This window comes from Mercurialis annua, linkage group LG6 (assembly GCF_937616625.2).
Source record: "Mercurialis annua linkage group LG6, ddMerAnnu1.2, whole genome shotgun sequence".
NCBI classification, from domain to species: domain Eukaryota; kingdom Viridiplantae; phylum Streptophyta; class Magnoliopsida; order Malpighiales; family Euphorbiaceae; genus Mercurialis; species Mercurialis annua.
In genome coordinates, this window is record NC_065575.1 from 47270487 (window position 1) to 47289120 (window position 18634).

Sequence of the window (18634 nt, forward strand, 5' to 3'; positions counted from 1 at the left end):
GCTCTGTTCATCCCTAAAAAGGAAGAACAATATGTTCATCACTTAAAATCGATGAACTGATTTTATTAATCCCTTTCAAAAGGGATGAACGTTCATCCCTTTTAAAAAGGATGAAATGAACAGTTTAGTTCATCCTTAAAAAGGATGAACCCAGATCGGATCATCCCTTTTAGGAATGAACGGCTGCACAGATAAGGCGGTAGAGGTTTCCAATGAGTTAAATTTATGTTTAATTAGTGTTAAATAGAATTTAAATTATATGTAATTAATATTTAATTAGAATTAATTAGGTTTAAAATTAATTATTAATTAATCTACTCATTTGTTTTTGTGTCAGAAGGGTTATTTTTGATACAAAAACGCAAGTTGCGAGTTTTTGGATACGAAAACGCAAGTTGAGAGTCTGTTTGACCCACAACCCTCCAAAATGACTCTTTTGATATTTCGTGCTAAGTTGAGGGGGTGAATTGACCCTTTATTCATTTCTAAATATTCTGTTACTCTATGCCGTTAAAACAAAACGGAACTTATGACATGGCTTTAATAGAGAGAAAGGCTTTGATGAGTTTGCACTGACGTTGCTGAAGTGGCGCAATGCGTACCAAATTATTTGTGGATCCCATTGGTTAACACAGGACAGTCTGCATTACTGATTGTGAAAGTCCTGTCCAAATCAGTTTCATAGCAATAATAAAAATAAAATAAATGGGTTTATTGAAACGCAGAGTTGAGGAGGTAAGTGATATTTGAGCTAATAGCATAAAACACGTGCTGGGAGGATAGCCCGGCCCATAATATAATAATTTGGATTGAGCTCAATTTATGGGTATAGCCCAACTATGGCGGAACCCTTGGCTCTCTGTCTCCTTATACTGAGAAAGGCTTGTGAGATGAACACAATATTAAAAGAAAAAGAAGAAGAAAAAGAAAATTCACATAAGATGCTTGATAATGGTATAATGAACAGGACTGTTATTGTTTATAGGAACCACCATCACTTTATCAAGAAATACCAGAGGCAACATCTTATTCATTTTCTCAACACTATTTTCTGCTGTTTATTTTTACTTGTCATATGGTGTCTGCCGATTCTTTTCTCATATTCTACTTACCACTAATTACGACGCACTTCATACAGTCACGAGAAACGTCACTCTAATATCCCGGAACACATAGCACCTTTGCTGCCGTGTTAAAGAGGGAGACCATGTTATCGTTGGCCAATACAGGTGTGCATTATAATTTTGTATAAAGTTCCTTCTGAATTTTGGATGATGGCTGTTTTTGCATCCAATGGTCGTGCTCATACTATAATCTGATTATTTCAGGCCATTGTCAAAGACAGTGCGGTTCAATGTGTTAAAGGTCGTTCCAGCGGGTTCCTCTGGTGGTTCAAAGAAGGCTTTCACAGCCATGTAAGCTTCAGTTTACTATACTGCCAGAGAAAGCTCAACTGATATGATTGTGGCTGTTTCATTGTCATCTTAATAAGTTTGGGTATGAACTTAGTTCTTATGTCGCTCTAGATTCGATTTTAGTTCCTTATATTGTTAATGGAGAGGTTTGATTGTTCAAAATGCCAAGATGAATGTTGACACAATTTCGATTAAGTTTATGTTTTTGTTTATGTTTGGATAAGCTATATGTGCTTATGTTAATTTTTTCTGAACCTCATCCAAATGCATTTCAGATATTTTCAACTATCCGGTTCTAATTGCATATGACTGATTTTGAATACTAAGAGTAAGAGGATAAAACATCATGATTTTCCTTGTAGATAGTGTAGGTACTAGGTGGTGTAGTAAAAGCACCATGAACATTTTACCTGTTAAATCAGAAACTGAAGTAGTTGCTTACGGAAGTAGGAGAAACAGCAATTAATTCTCTCATTTGTTGTGTTTACTGCCTCATCCATTATTATTTATTTAGTATGTTAATAATACTACAACCATTAGTAAGTACTACTAATATTTTGATGTGTGTACACATTTTAAAACGTGACTAACTATTGATTTCATTTACTCCAAATTCTTTCTGTATGAAGCTCTTGATTGATAGAACTCTGATGTTCTGTGGTTAGGAGGCAGATCTTATGCGAGCTAATGAATTTTTTTTTTTTGTCAGAAGATGGTTTCATCTATAGATTAGAAAACGACTACGAGAGTCTCAAATCTAGCCACGTAAATGGGACTAGAAAATTACAATATAGAGGCTATTTGACTACATAATGTGTCAGCCAAAATAAAATACCAAAAATCTAGATCTAAAAATAAATCTAGATAAATAGGTACAAATTTATAAATCTAAAAATTACAACAAGAAATCCTTAGATTTACACATATCGTCGGGAGTAATATTCAAGCTGTAAAAATTAAATTTACAAACTAATCTTGCAAAAGGAAGCACAAGAAAATTCAAATTTTGTCGGCGCTTGTTCTGATCGGCTTCTAAACGAAGAACCACCAAGCGATTGAAGGATGCAAAATTCGGATTATAAGTGTTAAGATTTCATGTTGAAATCAAGAGCAAATACCTTGTAAAGCTTCCCATTTGAAGAAGAATGACCCATTTAGGGTGAATAGAAACCCATATAGGGTAGATGAAACCATAAGGGAGAAGAGAATAAAAAGATAAAGACATAGATATATGGGGATACCATTTATTTATTGAAAGATAGAGAAATTTAGAAGGTGGGGAGGTGATTTTTGACCAAAAATTGGTCAAAGAATCACCTCCCATGAGATGTGCGTCGGGTGGAGCTTTAGGGTTTGTGGGGGGAGCAGTTTGAGAGAGAAGGGTAAGATGCCGTGAGGAAGAGCGGTGAGCTAATGAATTCAAAGATGCGTATCCACATCTGTCTCCATTGTCCGGCTAGTCTCAAGGGATCGGCTTAGGACTCGGTCCATTTTGGAAGCCTTGTTTTTCTCTGCGGTAACACCTCCCTCTTTCTTTCTTTCTCATTTTACCCAAAAATGGCGGTTGATCCCTCGGATTGAAACCTCCATTAGATTCGGCAGCTGAGGACGAGATTACCATAGGCTTTTTAATTATGTCCTAATGTTCAATTTAATAAGGCCCTTGACAGGGCTCTGAACTTGATGAACAAAGACTATAATAGCCTCAACTGAGAATATATGGAGTCTTCTACTGAAACTCAAGAGCGAAGAATCAAAGATGGGACTGCCTTACATTCAAGTCAGTATAAAAGCTCATTATTGAGTATATGAATCAAATTTAACAAGGGAATGTGATTATGTGATTTTTGTGTGGAATTGGATTTCTGCTGTTGTAGTGGGTAAAATAAATTCTTTCCAAAAAACACACACCCAATGGCATATTCACTCTACTAAGCTGATGTCAAACTGCTCAGTATTCTGCAATTTATTCTCCCTAGAAAAGCATTAAAGTCAAGAAGAATATCTACTCTTTGTTTTTTTTCTTTCTAATTCGTGTCTATTAATCTTTCGATCAGCTTGCACCAGTCATGTTTCTTGTTCAGTAGAAAGTAGAAACCCGATAAGGTGGAATAGAGCCCCAGGCAGCCGAAAGAGTTCCCAAGAATATTGCCCAACTCAACTCAACTATTGCCTGAAATCTATTTACTATCATGTCGTTTTGATCTACATGAAGATGAAAATTTTCAGCATATCATATGCATGGTTCCACTTAAATCAATTTCCACACCTTGTGCCTGTTTAAACATTTTTGCACCCAACATGTTCATTTTCTTTTTCTCATCTCAAATAGTACTATAACTTCACATTCCAAAGGACAAGTTTCCATTTCATTTCAGAACAACTGTAAATACAATTTGGAAGATAATTATTGAAAGGTCTAAAGGTATTAAAAAGCCAAAAAATAATAATCATTTTTTCTGAAATCCATCTAAACCTTTAAAATGCTGTAAATTTTTCCCAATTTAACAAATTTTCTAAAAGATTATCCAATATTCTAAAATTGATTTAATTTTTTTTTCCAACTAGGATGCCACATTGTTGGATAAATTAGCCCTTCATAAAATAATTAATACTCATCTAGAGCTCCAAAAAGGTGAAGCAGTCAATAAGAAAACCGGGGAGCAGTTGGACATGTAGAGGATTAAAGGTTATAGTATCCAGAATTTAATGGTGTGTTGGAGTAGAGGGTAGAGATCCAGGTGATATTAGTTGGTGCAACTTAATTTGTGGCCGTACTACACAAGTTAATAGCATTGAAACATTAGTTGCGGCTTTAATGCCTAAGTTGTGCATATCCGATGCTCAATTTTTCAAAGCTAATAAGATAAGAGCGATTTATTTAGCTCAGCTAATTTCCCATCATTTGACTTCTTTTTCTCTTTTTATTGAATTTTAATTCATTAAACCTCCGGATCTATGGACAACTAATCTTGTTTGTATGAAACTTGTATACTTGTCTAATTCAACATAGACATAAATATGCTTAATTTTTTAAATGAATACTTATAGAAAAAGGAAAAATGAATCCAATAATGTTAATTTGGTGTGAGAAGACTTTCTAACGTTTCACTTTTTAAGCACATTCTTTACATTGTTTTGTTGCACATACCAATTTTTCGCGCTTCTACATTTTATAGCCTAGTCATTTTTCACAAAATATAACACTATAAAATGTGTACAAAAACGGCGTCGTTTTATATAAAACAGCTTCACAAAAGAAAAATGTATTACACAATGTCAAAAATTGAAAGATGTGAATTTGCGATGCAATGTTTTAAAAACTAAAATTAGAGCAGTAAAACGTTTGGATTTGATATGCAAATAAATGATAAATCAAATGGAAAATGAAGAGAGTAATGTAAGTAGTATATTTTTTGTGTGAGAATGAGCTTTAAATAATAGTAGGTTATGTAGAACGTGGTGAAGAGAGGCATCTAAAATAATGAGTTTTCTTGTATTTGAAAAAAGATAATGGCATGTTTGTGGTGCTGCAATGGTAGTATGATGCTGAAACTGGAGTGATTGTTGACGAATAATTTTGCATTTTATTAGATTAGATCCAGGGGAAGTAGTGGTAGTGGTAGTGGTAGTGGTAGTGGTAGAGACATTTAAGAATGAAGACATGGCAGGTGAATGGTATAAATAAGAATTATGAATCTTATTAATTCTATCCACCTACACTACACTCTCACGTGACTCCTCTCCACTCCACTTCCTTCCCAAACATCAAACCTTAATTACTCCACACGCAAACTCACATACGCTTCTAAAAGGCGCCATTTTTCTTCTCTTCTTCCAAACCAACACAAAATGTCCACCGCCCCGCCGTCTCCTCTTCTTCCGTTGAACACCGCCGCTCATCCTTCCCCTTTCCAAACTCTCAAGCCTACCCTTCTTCTTATCCTTCTCATCCTCTCCGTTACTTTCCTCGTTTCCGTCTCTATCTGCTTTCTCCTCCGTCATCTCAACCGCCGCTGTCTCCGCCATCTCTCTCATCCCACCACTGCTTCCTCTTCTTCCAATCGTCATTCCTCCAGCAATCGCGTTTCTCCTGAACTCTCCATTGTCGATTCTCTTCCTCTTTTCTCTTTCAGTTCCATCAAACGTGCTTCTGCCAATTCTGCCGTCGACTGCGCCGTTTGCCTGTCTAAGTTTGAACCGCACGATCAGCTGCGCCTCCTCCCTCTGTGCTGCCACGCCTTTCATGTTGATTGCATCGACACGTGGCTTCGCTCTAATCAGACGTGTCCTCTCTGCCGCTCTTCTATTCATGCGTCAGAGTCAAACGTCTTAAAGGCGCTCTCAACCGACGGTGCAGGTGCAGGTTCAGAAAGTTTTCGACTCGAAATAGGCTCCATCAGCCGCCGGCAAACAGCACCTGATTCGGTTGTGGAGTCTCGTAGCTCCTACTCTATTGGCTCATTTGAGTACCTTGTTGAGGAAGATTCAGAGATTACGGTGAGCCAAACGCACAGAAGCAGCTTTTCGGATAAGGAAACAGTAGCTGCTCAGCAATATTTAGAGTCGAACCTAGCCTCGGACGTATCCGCCGGCGGAAGGAGTTGGCTTAAGGACTACGTTGACAGGCTGTCGACTTCTCTGTCGTCGCGTGCATTATCGTTTCGAAGTTCAGGAAGATTCTTTACCGGAAGTAGTCGCCGAAGCGAGACCGTCGATTATGACGTGGAAGGTCATCGGATGGGGGAGGAGATCAGTGAGATGTTCCGTTGGTTTTCAGGGGTATGAATCGTAAATATATCCATTTAGATAGGGGAATTCTAATTCTCCCACTTCTTTTAAATTTTGGTTGCTATATCCACGTTAAAACGACACTGAGATCATGAGCATGAAGAGTGGACAAAGCAAAAAAAAAGGTGGAAGAGTGGGATACCTTGCTTAAATTCTCCTCTTCATCTTTGTTATAAGGAGTGTACATAGAGATAAAGTAGGAGAAAGAATTGACATTTTGTTTTGTTTTTGGCCTTTATTAGGACATTTAAAGTCTGGATATTATTACCCTAATAAGAAAAAGATGGACGACTGTTTTTGTTTGATTGTTTGAATTCAAGACCTAATTCAGCTCGGAAAACGATATCACGTTACACAATTTGTTTTTTCAGTTTTCTTGACACTTAATGATTTTAGATGAAGACATATATATATGTCTGTTTTGAGATGTTATGTTGCTCTTCCTTTTAATACCTGTAATTAATTATTGGCTGCAAAATAAAATGAATTGTAGCTAATTTATGGTCCTTATGGACACTTCATTTGATTAACATATTTCGTCTCAGATATACGGAATAGTATTTCTACATAGAAAATCTTAAAATAATACTGTTTCTTACAAGTGTTTTCAAAAGCTGGGTTACTTTTTAACTTGATAGTATACTTTACCTAATCTTCTGTTTGTACATCTAATATGGATGCCTTAAGATGGATTGCCTAAAATACAGGGGAATGCTGTTGTTTTTTTGTTAGCCTCTCAACAAGATTAATCAACACTTAAATAATGAAGTTCAAATGTCGTACCCAAACATTACACGCCACTTTCCTCAATTAAAACAAATTCCAAGGATCCCAAATTGATATAATCCTATTGTCTAGTGTGTTAGAAAGCCAATTTGTCCTCATTCACACCAGGAGAAAATTGTAGCAGTCTTAACCACCGAGTCACACAAGATATACCACAGTATAATTATAACTGGCTCAGCGTTTCTAAACTTACAAAACAAAATTGAATTTCAAACTAGTTTCAGTGAAGTAATTCACATTGTCACAAACTAGTTTTAATGTAGGAACAAATAGATACCTATAAAACAAAAGCTTAAAGCATTGCTCAGCGATACGCTCATCTTCTGTCCCCTGCTGCATGTCGAATTGTTTCCACTATAGCACCCCTTTTTCTGCTTGATCCCTTTTCCATGATCCTCCAGAACAAATGTCGAATTTGTCTGACCATCGCTAAATAAAACACACCACAAGAAAGGTCCCTTGTGAAACCCAATCAAACCTACTCCCACCTCCGTATGTGATTTATTTCTCACAAGGGACAATGCCTTTCCATCTTTAATTACAAGTTGAGAAAACGCTTCTGAAGGATCAACATACTTGGATTCGCAACCCACAATGTGCCCTGTTATGGTGCCAAAAGTCGGTAGCTCTACACCACAATTAGGTCCAAAAACCTCAGTGAAGTCATCCTCAGGTGGATTGCACTTGACACCGCTTTTTCCGGTGCAGTTAGGTTTGCATAATTCAACATATTGCAGCGCCATGCAGCCAAGACCCGGGCTGTCATTAAGCTGTGGAAGTTTATGGGCAGTTCTATTCTTGTTAATGATCTCTACAAGATCATTTGCAGGATTTCCTGTTTGTAAAAACATTAGCAACTTACTTTAAGAAGACATCATATCTTTGTGAGGAAGATGTATATTTGACTTCATCTATCTAATAAACACAACTTAAACTAGATGCTTAACAATTCTCTCACTATTTGTCATCTGATTTGCATACACCTGAATGTGCTGAATGCTGAGTGAAACCTAATTGAACTAGCATAATATTTTTGAGGGTAGCTGTGCCTATTATCAGTTGACAAGGACTCCGAGTGCTTGTTAAATGGGACATTATTAATCTATGCTTAATGAACCAAAGGATTATACTTAATTTTTTTTAAAATGAAGTATGGCCATATGTGGTTCTGAAATGTGCTACCTAGCTACTGGTAATAGTGAAGTTAAAATGCGTAGAATTGAAATCTAGAAATGGAGAGAGTAACGAAATGTGTAAAAAAGATAATAAATATAAAAACATTTTGATATACAAAGAAGAAAAGAGCAGATTAGGATTACCATGGTGCTTGGAAGAAGCAGAGGAGGGTAGCAGAAGAAGAGAGATGAGAATCGTTATCCAAGGAAAGCAGAAAAGCTTGTTGTTGAGTATCATAACATAATAAATTAAGTTGAAGCGAAGCATTCCCACTTCCAAACTAAACTTCGTTTCTGTGAGTCTGAATCGAAGGCAAATTCAAATTATTACAATACTTTTTGTTTCTTCTTCTCCTTACTAAAAGCAAAAGCACACTCGCACTGACAGCACAGATTAAGGCAAATGGTGGGACCCAACCCAACCCAACCCAAAATGGACATGATGATTGATGTCCCATTGGGCTTTTGGGCTGGGCTTAGCGTATTTCCACACATGGCGCGGAACTCCGATTTCATCTGAATGGGGTAATTTGATTTCAAATATTTTTTTAGGGTTTTGTTTTCTTCTCTCTGAGAGGTTATGGTTATGGAGGGTTTCAAACAGTTATGGTGAGTATTTTCATCCTTTCTCACTCAGCATACAAGTATTAAATCTTATGAATTAATTTGCAAATGACAGGGAGCATATTCAGTCAATGGATCGGACATCTGAGAAGGTGGCCTATGCCGGTAATTACTTCACTCTTAATCTCCTTTCCAACATAATAATTGATGTTATTGGATTCTTTGTAGGCGGAGTTGCGACGGGAGCTGTGGGCATAGCAGCAGGTCTAGCATTCGGCACTAAATTCGCGTCTCACTGGTTTCTATTTGTTTTTCTTCTTTCTGCTACATAAATTCATATTTTTTTATATGTTATCTTTGTAGCTTTTCAATTGTTAGTAACCAAACGACATTGTTTTCCTCTTGCAGGGTTATTGATCGCTACGATGAATTGGAGAGCATAGCTATTGAAAGGTTTTCTTACTCTCTTTACTTTACTTCCTCTTTGGGGTTGTCATACTTATTATCCAGCAACTACCATTAGCATGGTCTTATTGATATTCCAATTTCTTATTGCATCATTTGCCTGCCGCATCTTTGTATTTTAGACCCTTAATCTAGAATTTTCTTGTTTTCCTATTTCTTTTAAATACATGGTGATTTGAATAGAAACTGAACACTTATAAACAGTCAATTGTCACCATCTTTTATTAGTTGTTAAAATGTCACTTGCTTTGCTTTTAAGTATGGTTATTCAATGGCAACTCTTGAATCTACAGTTGCCTATAGAATTTGACAATTAACAATGTATAGATGCAGATTTAGCTTAATGGAAACAAACTTAGTATGGCATGGTCTTCCTCTAGCTGGAAGAAATAGAATTTTATCTGAATCACTGGGCACAAGTTTCTACTAATTGATTTTTTGTTCATATACATGCTAATTAGTTCTTTCTATTGATGTTCAGGATTATGCGAAAAGTAGAAATGAGACGGAATAATAGGGTTTCACAAGAGATGGTTTTAAAATCCAAGTCCGATGTAAGATTGTCCTCTATTACATTCTATGCTATTGACATTTTAATTAATTTTGGCCGTTAACATATTACTCCCTCCGTCCCAATAGAGTTGTCCACTTTGCCTTTATCACACAGTTTAAGAAAAGCAATTATTGTTTATAGGTTTTGTAAACTTTTTCTTACTTTTCTTGTCATACCCCTATTTAATATAGGGTCCACTTACTATTTACTTTTAATTTACTTACTCATTAGTGGATCTTTTATAGGGGTAATATAGAAAAATTGGGTGTAAAAGTTAATTACTTTTTGAAAGTAGACAAGAGTTTTGCGACAAAAAAATTTCTCAAAGTGGACAACTCCATTGGGACGGAGGGAGTAGAATTTTGTGGCCTAGTGACGTATGAGACAAAGGGTTCTAACTTTAAGAGCCAAGACGTCTAATTTATTGTGGCAAAGATGTTTCCTGTGATACCTTAAGATTCGCGTTCCTGATTGATCTGCAGCAGCATAATTTCATATCTAAAAGTTTATTTTCATAAATCTGATGGTGTTTCCAAATCGATTTTCCCGTCAACTTTGGCATCACACTCTTTTATTGCATCCTGCCGGTCTTTGTCTCCCTACAGTCCTTCCCTGTTGTGTGAATTAAAGATTCAATTTTGCAGGGTGCTTGAGGACTTGAAAAGCTGCGGAGAAGAGCATTTTGTCTGGCCAAGCTATGAGGGTTCTTCAGATTATGAGGAGCCTAAACATTTTTGTGTTAATTGGCATGATTACAAGGGCGGGGATGTGTTGTTATTCTATTTTATACAACTGATTCACGCAAAATAGATTTGCAGGCTTCTAATTTTACCACTATCATATGTATATATTATGAAACAGAAGTGGCAATCTGATGAAGTGAATTAATGTATAAATAAGCAATAACCTCAACAACGCTCTTTTTTCTCATGTTGCACTATTGAGTTTAAAGATTACATTGGCATAAATATATTTAGTATGTAATTTTAAATTTAATGAAAATAGTTTATTTATCTAATTATGTATCACTTATGGAATGCTCATTTATTTTTTTTCCTTTTCATATATTCAAATTTGGGTATATACATATCTACAAATAAGATCGTATCGTTTTTCAATTGATTTATGTATTAAAACTTAATTTATCCTATAAAAGTGTAACTTAAATTTTCATATCATGTAATTTAGAAGAGTATTTTGATTAAAAATATTATTTTATTAATAAAAATTTATAATGTGATAAAAATTAATAAAAAGATTAAAAAGTAAAAGCAATTTGAAATTTGTAACAACCTTAAATCATATTAACTCTTTTTTTTTGGTCAATTAGGATAAATTGTAAATAGTAAAAAATAAAAGGGGAAACGCAGAGCATATATAATTGGGAAGGGTTTATTGAGTGTCGTGTGTATTGGTAAGGCGCAGTAAGAGGAAAGTGCATAATCTTATCTATGGCGTCTGCTTTTGTTACCATCTCAACACCTTTGTTCCTCAACAAATCAGCTACCCCTTCACTCTCTCAGCAGAGACTTGCAGGTTTCTTTTTAAATTGATTCATTTCTTCTTCTTCTTCTTCTTTTCCGACTTCAATTTTATGTTTGCGTGTTCAGGATTGAAGAGAAATTCTTTGAAAATCAATGCCATTTCCAAAACATGGGAGCCCTCCAAGGTACTCAGTTATGACATTACTGCAAATTTGGTGTTCTTTTAGTCATTTGTACACTTGTTAGTTCCAGTTTCATGAATTTACTAATTTCTGTTGTGAGAGTTGCAGGTTGTTCCTCAAGCGGATAGAGTCCTCATCCGTCTTGAAGACCTACCCGATGTATGTTTATACACCTCATTCTTCTTTCAAGTACTTATTATGGCTAAGAAAATAAATAATGCAACATTTTTTTTAGATATATGCCTTTTTCTGCAAAAACATCTCAGCTGTTGAAGGATGGTTAATTAGTTGGATTTTGGCAAAAAATTGCTTGCTTGTAAAATTTGAATTGTCATTTATTAACTTTCTGCCACAGAAATCTTCTGGCGGAGTTTTGTTGCCCAAATCAGCTGTGAAGTTTGAGCGATATCTAATGGGAGAGGTGAATGGAGTTTCATTCTTGTCTTTATGAATGGATGTTGACTTCATCGGCATAACACTTCTATCTCTTAATTTAGGTACTAACTGTTGGTTCCGAGGTGGGGGAAGTTGAGGCTGGAAAGAAGGTAATTGTCTGGCTCATTCTATTTAAGCGAATTGGGCTTGACTCGCTGTGATGCAGTCAAGTTTAATTCACACTGCTGTAAAAGTTTGTTTTCCAGGATTGTATATGATCCCACACATGATTTTGAACCTCATATGATGCAACTTTAGATGTTTACACTGGTCTTTGTATTTGCCTGTTTTGCAGGTTCTTTTCTCAGATGTAAATGCTTATGAGGTAAGATTAACTACAACTATGACACTTGTGTGAACTGAATAAGTGACTTGTATGGAGTGAACTTAATAAACATAATATGCCATCCTTTGATGTTTTACTGCCGTGAGAAGTAACACTCTCAAAGACATTAAATTATTCTTTTGCTTAATCAAGCAACATATTCTGTCATAGTTGGTGATTTAAGCACAGACCTTGTTTCAAGGAATCTGATGTCCGGCTATATTCCCATCTTTGGATGGGAATTGAATGGGGTGATCATAGCACCTCCAACATTATTTTCCAACCTATGATAATTTTATTACATTTGGGTTTGATATGCTTGTTTGCCTGTTAAAGTTGTTTGACATGTCTCGTGATCATAACAATTGTTTTGTTAATTTGATATGGCTGCTATTTGTTTGTGTTTCCATTGATCTGATTGTTTGGAATGATGCAGGTTGATTTAGGAACAGATACCAGGCACGTCTTTTGCAAAGCTGGTGATTTGCTCGCTGTGGTTGAGTAAATTTCAGTATTTTGGCAAGCTTTCCAAAAGCTCAATTTTCTATCAGTAGTTGTTTCGGGCACCATTGATATATAAGGGATCTTTCCCATTGGGTATTTTATTATGGAGAGTAAGCTCTATCAGGAACTAGTTATATTGCATTCCTTGTATCATGTATCTTAATTTTTATGTGCTAAAACAATAATTTGTATTATTAGTTAATAGTTGTAGCCTTGGATTTATGTTTTATGAGATATCTTGAGGAACTTGCACTTTGTTTAGTCTACTCTAAATCGATGAGCCAAAATGGGTCTTAGTATAATAACTTTTTTCTGAGAGAGCTTGCACTGTCTCCTGAAAACTGAAAACCAATTTTGTGATGGCCATAAATTACAGCGGCAACTTTTTGCTCTAGGGAACCAGCATCGAGCGACAGCCATCGATGTCAAATTTACCTCAAAATTATGTTGCCTGTCTGTTCTTTGATATATAGATTCGTGCAATTGTTTGATGCCAGATTATTTTAAGTTTGAAAGCGCAAAGGGCACTTGGAAAAAGAACCTAACATCTAAGGCTATAAAAATATTCTTTAGAAACAGAAAGATAAAAGAGGAATACTGACTAACTCTGCATTCTACAAAGGAATCACCTAGACCAAAAAATCTAGGTCTGTTTAAGACAAAATAAGCTTATGACATAAAGTGAGTCAGAACTCGAACAACCGCAGCTCAACCATCCCTTCTTTTCTTTTCGGAGAATACCAAGCAACCACCTTCCCAGAGCGTAAAAGCCTCAATGAGTAATTTAAACTGTATATAACATCTTCCACATGCGGACCTGCTTGATCAGATGAAGTACTAAGCGAAAACCTTGAATCTACTCGAAAGACAATTGGGCCAGCAACCTGCAAAATATAGCGTCACAAATGCGGCTCTTGAAAATTTACATCTCTTCCTCTCAATTTTTTTACATCTCTGGCGCTTTTCACAGTCTACTATATAATTTTAATTTGTCAGAAATATCATACATCATGTATAAAATTTCACAGCCAAAAACATGTTCCTTGGTTCAAATGTTTTTTTTAACATGTTCAGCAGTCTCCTTATCTGAGGATATAAGAAAAGGCTAAACGTACCTGCTGTTGAAGAATCAAATTCAGCCTGGGAGACGACAGCGGATCATCAACATTGCTCCCTGGAGACATAAAAATGTCAAGCGCCTTTTTGGTAAGAGCAAAGGCTGAGCAGATATCTAGGCGAGCATCAACTCTGCTTAGGTCGCCATATAATTTTGTAAAGTTCCCATGTTGCAAAGTGTAGCAGACGGAACCAAATAAATCAGCACCCAATGGACTTCTCTTTCTTGTACTAGTTGAGCTGTCCTCATCCGCAGATGATGCGCTCCCTCTGCTCCCAAACCATGCCGCACATGATCCACCTAATATATTGACAAGTGATAAATAACTAGGAACAAATAAACATCAGAGAGACCATATACATAAAACAATCACAGAAGTATCTAATTTTGTTTCACACCTAAACTCTTTTGTTTGACAATGTAATGATGTTGCAACAAAATTTGGGGTGAAAAGATAGGTATTTATAGCCAATGAGTAACAAGAGCAACTAGTCTGCAGTGCAGCAACATTACCAATAATTCCAGATATGGCTGCATGAGGTTGACCAAGACGCACATCATATGGACTGCTTGAAATGGAACCTTTGCCTTCTTTGGCACCATTGTCCTTAGTCAGCTTCTTCCTCCAAAAGTCCTTGCTCTTCTCATAAGAAAAAGCAGCCTTGGCACATATTCCAGGCATCAAGGCAAGAGGCGACTCATCATTGGTGGCGTTAACAGCCTTGGGACGACCATTGTTTTTGTGTAGACCAAAGCGGTAGCGAAAGCCAGAATCAGAGATAAGGGAAGCCATATCCAAGGATATAGACTCAGGAACATCCCAATATCGAGCTTTATGATCAAGAAAAAGCTCAGGCCAAGCAGCCTCTAAAGTGATGTCATGAGATGGAAGCTGCAGAGTTTGACGAAGGGCATGAGCAATCACACTCGCACACACGCAAACAAGTTGAAAAAGAAAAGGAAACCTGCCTGGTGAAAGAGCATGGTCTTGTAGCGAGGAGTGGCCTTGTGACCTTGCCGTTCAGTGGACAGCAACAGGGAGGTAGAGGGAGTTGGAGAGAATTGTGAGGATATGCCAATTGAATAGAGTGACTTGTCAAGAATATGTTTTGCGGCATCTCTGAAAACAGATAATTCAATTTCCTCTGCGTTACTGAACTCTGATTTGATGGATGAGATCAATTTCTGCGGTCGGAACTGCCCAACCAGTCCAAGCCAACTGTCCAATTACACAGCACCATGAGCATCAAAATAAAATGAACCGAGTAAAGCTACACTAATTGCAGTAAGTTAGCTACTAACTGAAGAGCCCTACTTCCTCTAATTCTCAATTTTGTATGAGCATGAGCTAGCTATTCTTTTTGACGCAAAAATAAAGAAGTTCGAAATTTACCAGTCAGAGGAGGCAAGTTTGAACAAAACAGATTGAAGAGAGAAAGAAGGAGGGTCCTTGGTGTGGGGAGAAGTTGAATGATAAGAAGGAATGAGACGAAGAGGAAAGCCATTTCCCAAGAAGGAGAGCTGCTGAATCCTCAGAGCACGGCTTGCACGAGTGGCGTCCACTGGGAAAGGGTCTCCCGGAATGGAGCGGGCGCATCCTTCTAGGGTCTGCGGAGACGAAATTGGCTGATCCCAGAAGCCTGAATCTATGGCCGTCCTCAGGTTCGCCATTTCTTTCTTATCCTGCCTCTGCTGTGCTGTGCAGGTTGAGGGGTTTTGTTTTGTATGTCATTTTGAATCTCACGATGCTTTCTTTTGGGCCTTTGCTTTTTTGCTTCATATGCACACTCGGCCCAAATGTTAATTCTTAAAATTCAAAAATATTAATGAATTTCGTAGACCAAATAATTAACTTTTAGATTGATTAACCACGAGTTGAAAGATGGAGGTTAAGTCGGGATAGATGAAGATGATAGTCTTGTTGTTATTACTTTTAAGGTAAGAGTAGATGCCATTCTTTTAATCTCGGTTAATCATCCTCATCAAGCTACCCATTTTACTTGTTTTTCTATTTTAACTTTCAATCCACTAATGTAGATAATCTTCTTCCCATCACCTACACCATATATCAGTGCTTCTCGTATTACCAAATGAAGCCTTGTTATTTCCCTCTACTCCTCATCCTCACCTTCCAATCCATAGCTGCAACTAATGATCTCATTCAACAAACTTGCAAGAAATGCGCCAGAACCGATCCAAACATCAGCTACAACTTCTGTCTAACTTCTCTTCAAGCGTCTCCTCATTGCCAATGTGCTGATCTTCGCGACCTTGGCACTATCTCCATCAAGTTAACCCGCCACAATGTCACTTCAACTAGGCGCTACATTAAAGGTCTGCTCAATAAGAAAAAACTGAACCCTGACTTGAAGGCTTGCTTGGACGACTGCCTTGCTCTTTACTCGGATGCCATCCCCTCCCTTAAACAAGCCATCAAGGACTACAAGTCTAGCCGATTTGCAGATGCTAACATTCAACTCAGCTCTGTTATCGACGCCTCCACTACCTGTACAGATGGATTCACCGACAAAGGTGTAGTTTCCCCATTGAAAGCAAGGAATAACCATACCTTTCAGTTGGCTGCTATATCACTTTCTATCATCAATTTGCTTCACTGTTCTGCGTCGTAATTGTAGGGATCCCCTTGCTGTCATTTATCCAGTTCAGACAAGTTTCCATGAACTTAGCTCTGTTCATGATATATATTATTACCACATTTGTTGTCATGCAGGTCACAATGTTAATGGTATGTTGAAGCAAAACAACAAATAAAGATGGATTTCTAATTCATCTCATTTACAATGATGTCATTAGCTTGTCCTACTAGTGAAAATCATAAGACTTTTATTCGCCTCATTAGAAAAATCAAAAACAGAAATAATCACAAGCTCCGACAAGCGGCAAACGTTATTCATCTCAAAAAATAAGAGAAGCATTAATTGAGAACCCCATGCTGCAGCAAAAGTATTATTCTACCAAATGGTGAAAGCAACTGTCATCACACCGTTCACTAAGTACATATCGTTTTGGAGAAAGGTTTAACAAATCACATGTCTACTCTGAATTCAATACCACAATCACATTAAAACGCGCTAAATATGGTTTGAGACGAGTAAAGGACACTGCATCTTCCAATTTGGAGAAATTAAGATAGAAGAAAAATCTAATAGAGTCAAAAACATAGTTGATTTAAAAAAAAAAACCCGGTCTCATACTATGGCAGCTGCACAAAATTACAATTTCATTTATTGCATATGGCATGGACTAACCCTGCAATTGACCATCTAAAGGCAAACTTGGGCATCCTAATGACTTGAACCAGAGGAGTTCATAAAAAACATTCAAAGTAAAAGCGGTAACAAGTCATGCTAGTTCCGCCAATGACACTCTTTCATCAAATAGATTTAAATTATTTCCATACCATTACAGACGTCCAATAAGTCACAAGAACAAAGTAGAAGACCATGGCTTCCAACAAAATTCATGGAAAGAAACCCCATATCCAAATCAAGAAGCCATTGGATGATTATAAACATACTCAATAGCTAGGTCAGATGAATCAATCTTCACAGCTTCCTTGTCTGGAATTTCGAGCTTGAACTCTTCTTCAATAGCCATTATAATTTCCACATTGTCCAAGCTATCCAAGCCCAGATCCTTCTGGAAATGTACATCAGGAGTCACCTGCATATAATTATTGGATAAATGATAAAATCAGTGAGCCATTTTCATAAAATGAGAAATAAAATATTTGGATGTTACAGTTAGAAAATGCATCAGCAAGCATAACAGCAAGGCCCAAATCTAATATGAGAAGGTCAATGGCAACTCCATAAGGTGTGAACTGTGAAGGTAACTACAGAATGTGAAAATGAATCAAAAACGGCAAAGAGAGGAGCAATTCAGCGAAAGGCATATGACGGCTTCATGTTATAGAGACATGGGTGCTAATTCTAAAATCAGAAATTCCAAGGGGCATGTGTTGTCTGCGAGATACAATCTCAAATGATCGAGAGAAGTACTTGCATCTAGCATATGGATAGCAGGGTACTTAGAGCCTTCTTCCCTCCCCTGTAGAGAAACCCAAATATGGCTGCATTGGATATTAGCTAAGATGTCAATTTGGAAACAACTAAATGGAAACCAATTAATGTAACTCACTTCACAGTAAGCTGATTGTAGCTAAATAAGTTTGCGAAACCTCATTACTTTTGGAAATTGCCACTCAGTAAATCTCCTGCAATATCTCATAAGTTTATTGTTTCCTGATTCCGCACTTGAGCATAAAGCATGGGTAATCCAATATGAAAATAAAAAGTAGATCGATCATTTTCTTTCTGATTGGGGGTGGAAGAAAACAAATAGAGCAGTTAGATAAGGTTGCAGTCACAGTGACAATAACAAAAAGGTAAAGTTATACCTAATAGAAATTAGAGAATGAATAATAGGGATAATTATAAATAAAAGAAAAGGAGGTACCGAGGCTGGATCGACTTTAGGGAAGCTCTTGATAACATCAAGGACTCTATGGACGACCTGTTCCTTGGTGAGATGATCGTCATGGGATGACATTAACCTCATTGATCCACGCAAACTCCATGCCTGCGGATTAGGTGCCGCTACGGCTAGCCTTTGAACGGGGATCCGGAGATGGCGAAGTACGGCCGCTCTCAGTGCCATTATTTCTCTCTCTTTTCCTGCTAAAATGATGCTGCCTTTCGATTTGATTCACCTAGAAACGTACCACGCAAGTGCTCACGCTAGCAGCCAATATACGCCACCGTATTTGTCTTTCAGAAAAAAGAAAGAACAAAAGGGCCCTCACGTTTGTCATAATT

The 18634-nt window shown here is 37.0% G+C and overlaps 6 protein-coding genes and 1 long non-coding RNA gene across 9 annotated transcripts; 4 read left to right on the forward strand and 3 right to left on the reverse strand.

The window, feature by feature from the left end:
• The first annotated feature begins 921 nt into the window (after window positions 1-921).
• LOC126685963 (uncharacterized) lies at window positions 922-2101 on the forward strand. Of its 3 annotated transcripts, none has more exons than XR_007643760.2 (3): window positions 922-1229; window positions 1329-1793; window positions 2088-2101. It is a non-coding gene; the product is annotated as an uncharacterized LOC126685963 (long non-coding RNA). The 3 variants fall into 3 exon arrangements; XR_007643761.2 differs by having other exon boundaries at window positions 925-1229; window positions 1329-1497; window positions 2081-2101; XR_007643762.2 differs by having other exon boundaries at window positions 925-1229; window positions 1329-1497; window positions 2088-2100.
• A 2983-nt stretch (window positions 2102-5084) lies between these two features.
• On the forward strand, window positions 5085-6511 carry LOC126687399 (E3 ubiquitin-protein ligase ATL4). Its single transcript, XM_050381952.2, has one exon. The coding sequence runs from the start codon at window positions 5268-5270 to the stop codon at window positions 6201-6203; it is 936 nt and encodes a 311-aa protein (XP_050237909.1). The 5' UTR covers window positions 5085-5267; the 3' UTR covers window positions 6204-6511.
• A 555-nt stretch (window positions 6512-7066) lies between these two features.
• LOC126687400 (uncharacterized) lies at window positions 7067-8511 on the reverse strand. The gene is made up of 2 exons (XM_050381953.2): window positions 8312-8511; window positions 7067-7827 (listed from the first exon to the last, which is right to left on the reverse strand). The coding sequence occupies exons 1-2, from the start codon at window positions 8433-8435 to the stop codon at window positions 7247-7249; spliced, it is 705 nt and encodes a 234-aa protein (XP_050237910.1). The 5' UTR covers window positions 8436-8511; the 3' UTR covers window positions 7067-7246.
• Window positions 8512-11123: 2612 nt separating this feature from the next.
• Window positions 11124-12940, forward strand: LOC126687402 (10 kDa chaperonin 1, chloroplastic-like). Its single transcript, XM_050381955.1, has 7 exons — window positions 11124-11285; window positions 11360-11418; window positions 11524-11574; window positions 11771-11836; window positions 11913-11960; window positions 12146-12175; window positions 12612-12940. Exons 1-7 carry the CDS (start codon window positions 11201-11203, stop codon window positions 12678-12680), a joined length of 408 nt encoding a protein of 135 aa, XP_050237912.1. The 5' UTR covers window positions 11124-11200; the 3' UTR covers window positions 12681-12940.
• A 323-nt stretch (window positions 12941-13263) lies between these two features.
• On the reverse strand, window positions 13264-15516 carry LOC126687398 (protein TRIGALACTOSYLDIACYLGLYCEROL 4, chloroplastic). The gene is made up of 5 exons (XM_050381951.2): window positions 15190-15516; window positions 14766-15015; window positions 14310-14688; window positions 13795-14096; window positions 13264-13563 (listed from the first exon to the last, which is right to left on the reverse strand). The coding sequence occupies exons 1-5, from the start codon at window positions 15465-15467 to the stop codon at window positions 13366-13368; spliced, it is 1407 nt and encodes a 468-aa protein (XP_050237908.1). The 5' UTR covers window positions 15468-15516; the 3' UTR covers window positions 13264-13365.
• A 105-nt stretch (window positions 15517-15621) lies between these two features.
• On the forward strand, window positions 15622-16601 carry LOC126687401 (putative invertase inhibitor). The gene has a single exon (XM_050381954.2). It carries the CDS (start codon window positions 15887-15889, stop codon window positions 16424-16426), a length of 540 nt encoding a protein of 179 aa, XP_050237911.1. The 5' UTR covers window positions 15622-15886; the 3' UTR covers window positions 16427-16601.
• Window positions 16602-17020: 419 nt separating this feature from the next.
• On the reverse strand, window positions 17021-18546 carry LOC126687403 (acyl carrier protein 1, mitochondrial). The gene is made up of 2 exons (XM_050381956.2): window positions 18276-18546; window positions 17021-17480 (listed from the first exon to the last, which is right to left on the reverse strand). Exons 1-2 carry the CDS (start codon window positions 18474-18476, stop codon window positions 17304-17306), a joined length of 378 nt encoding a protein of 125 aa, XP_050237913.1. The 5' UTR covers window positions 18477-18546; the 3' UTR covers window positions 17021-17303.
• Window positions 18547-18634: the final 88 nt, after the last annotated feature.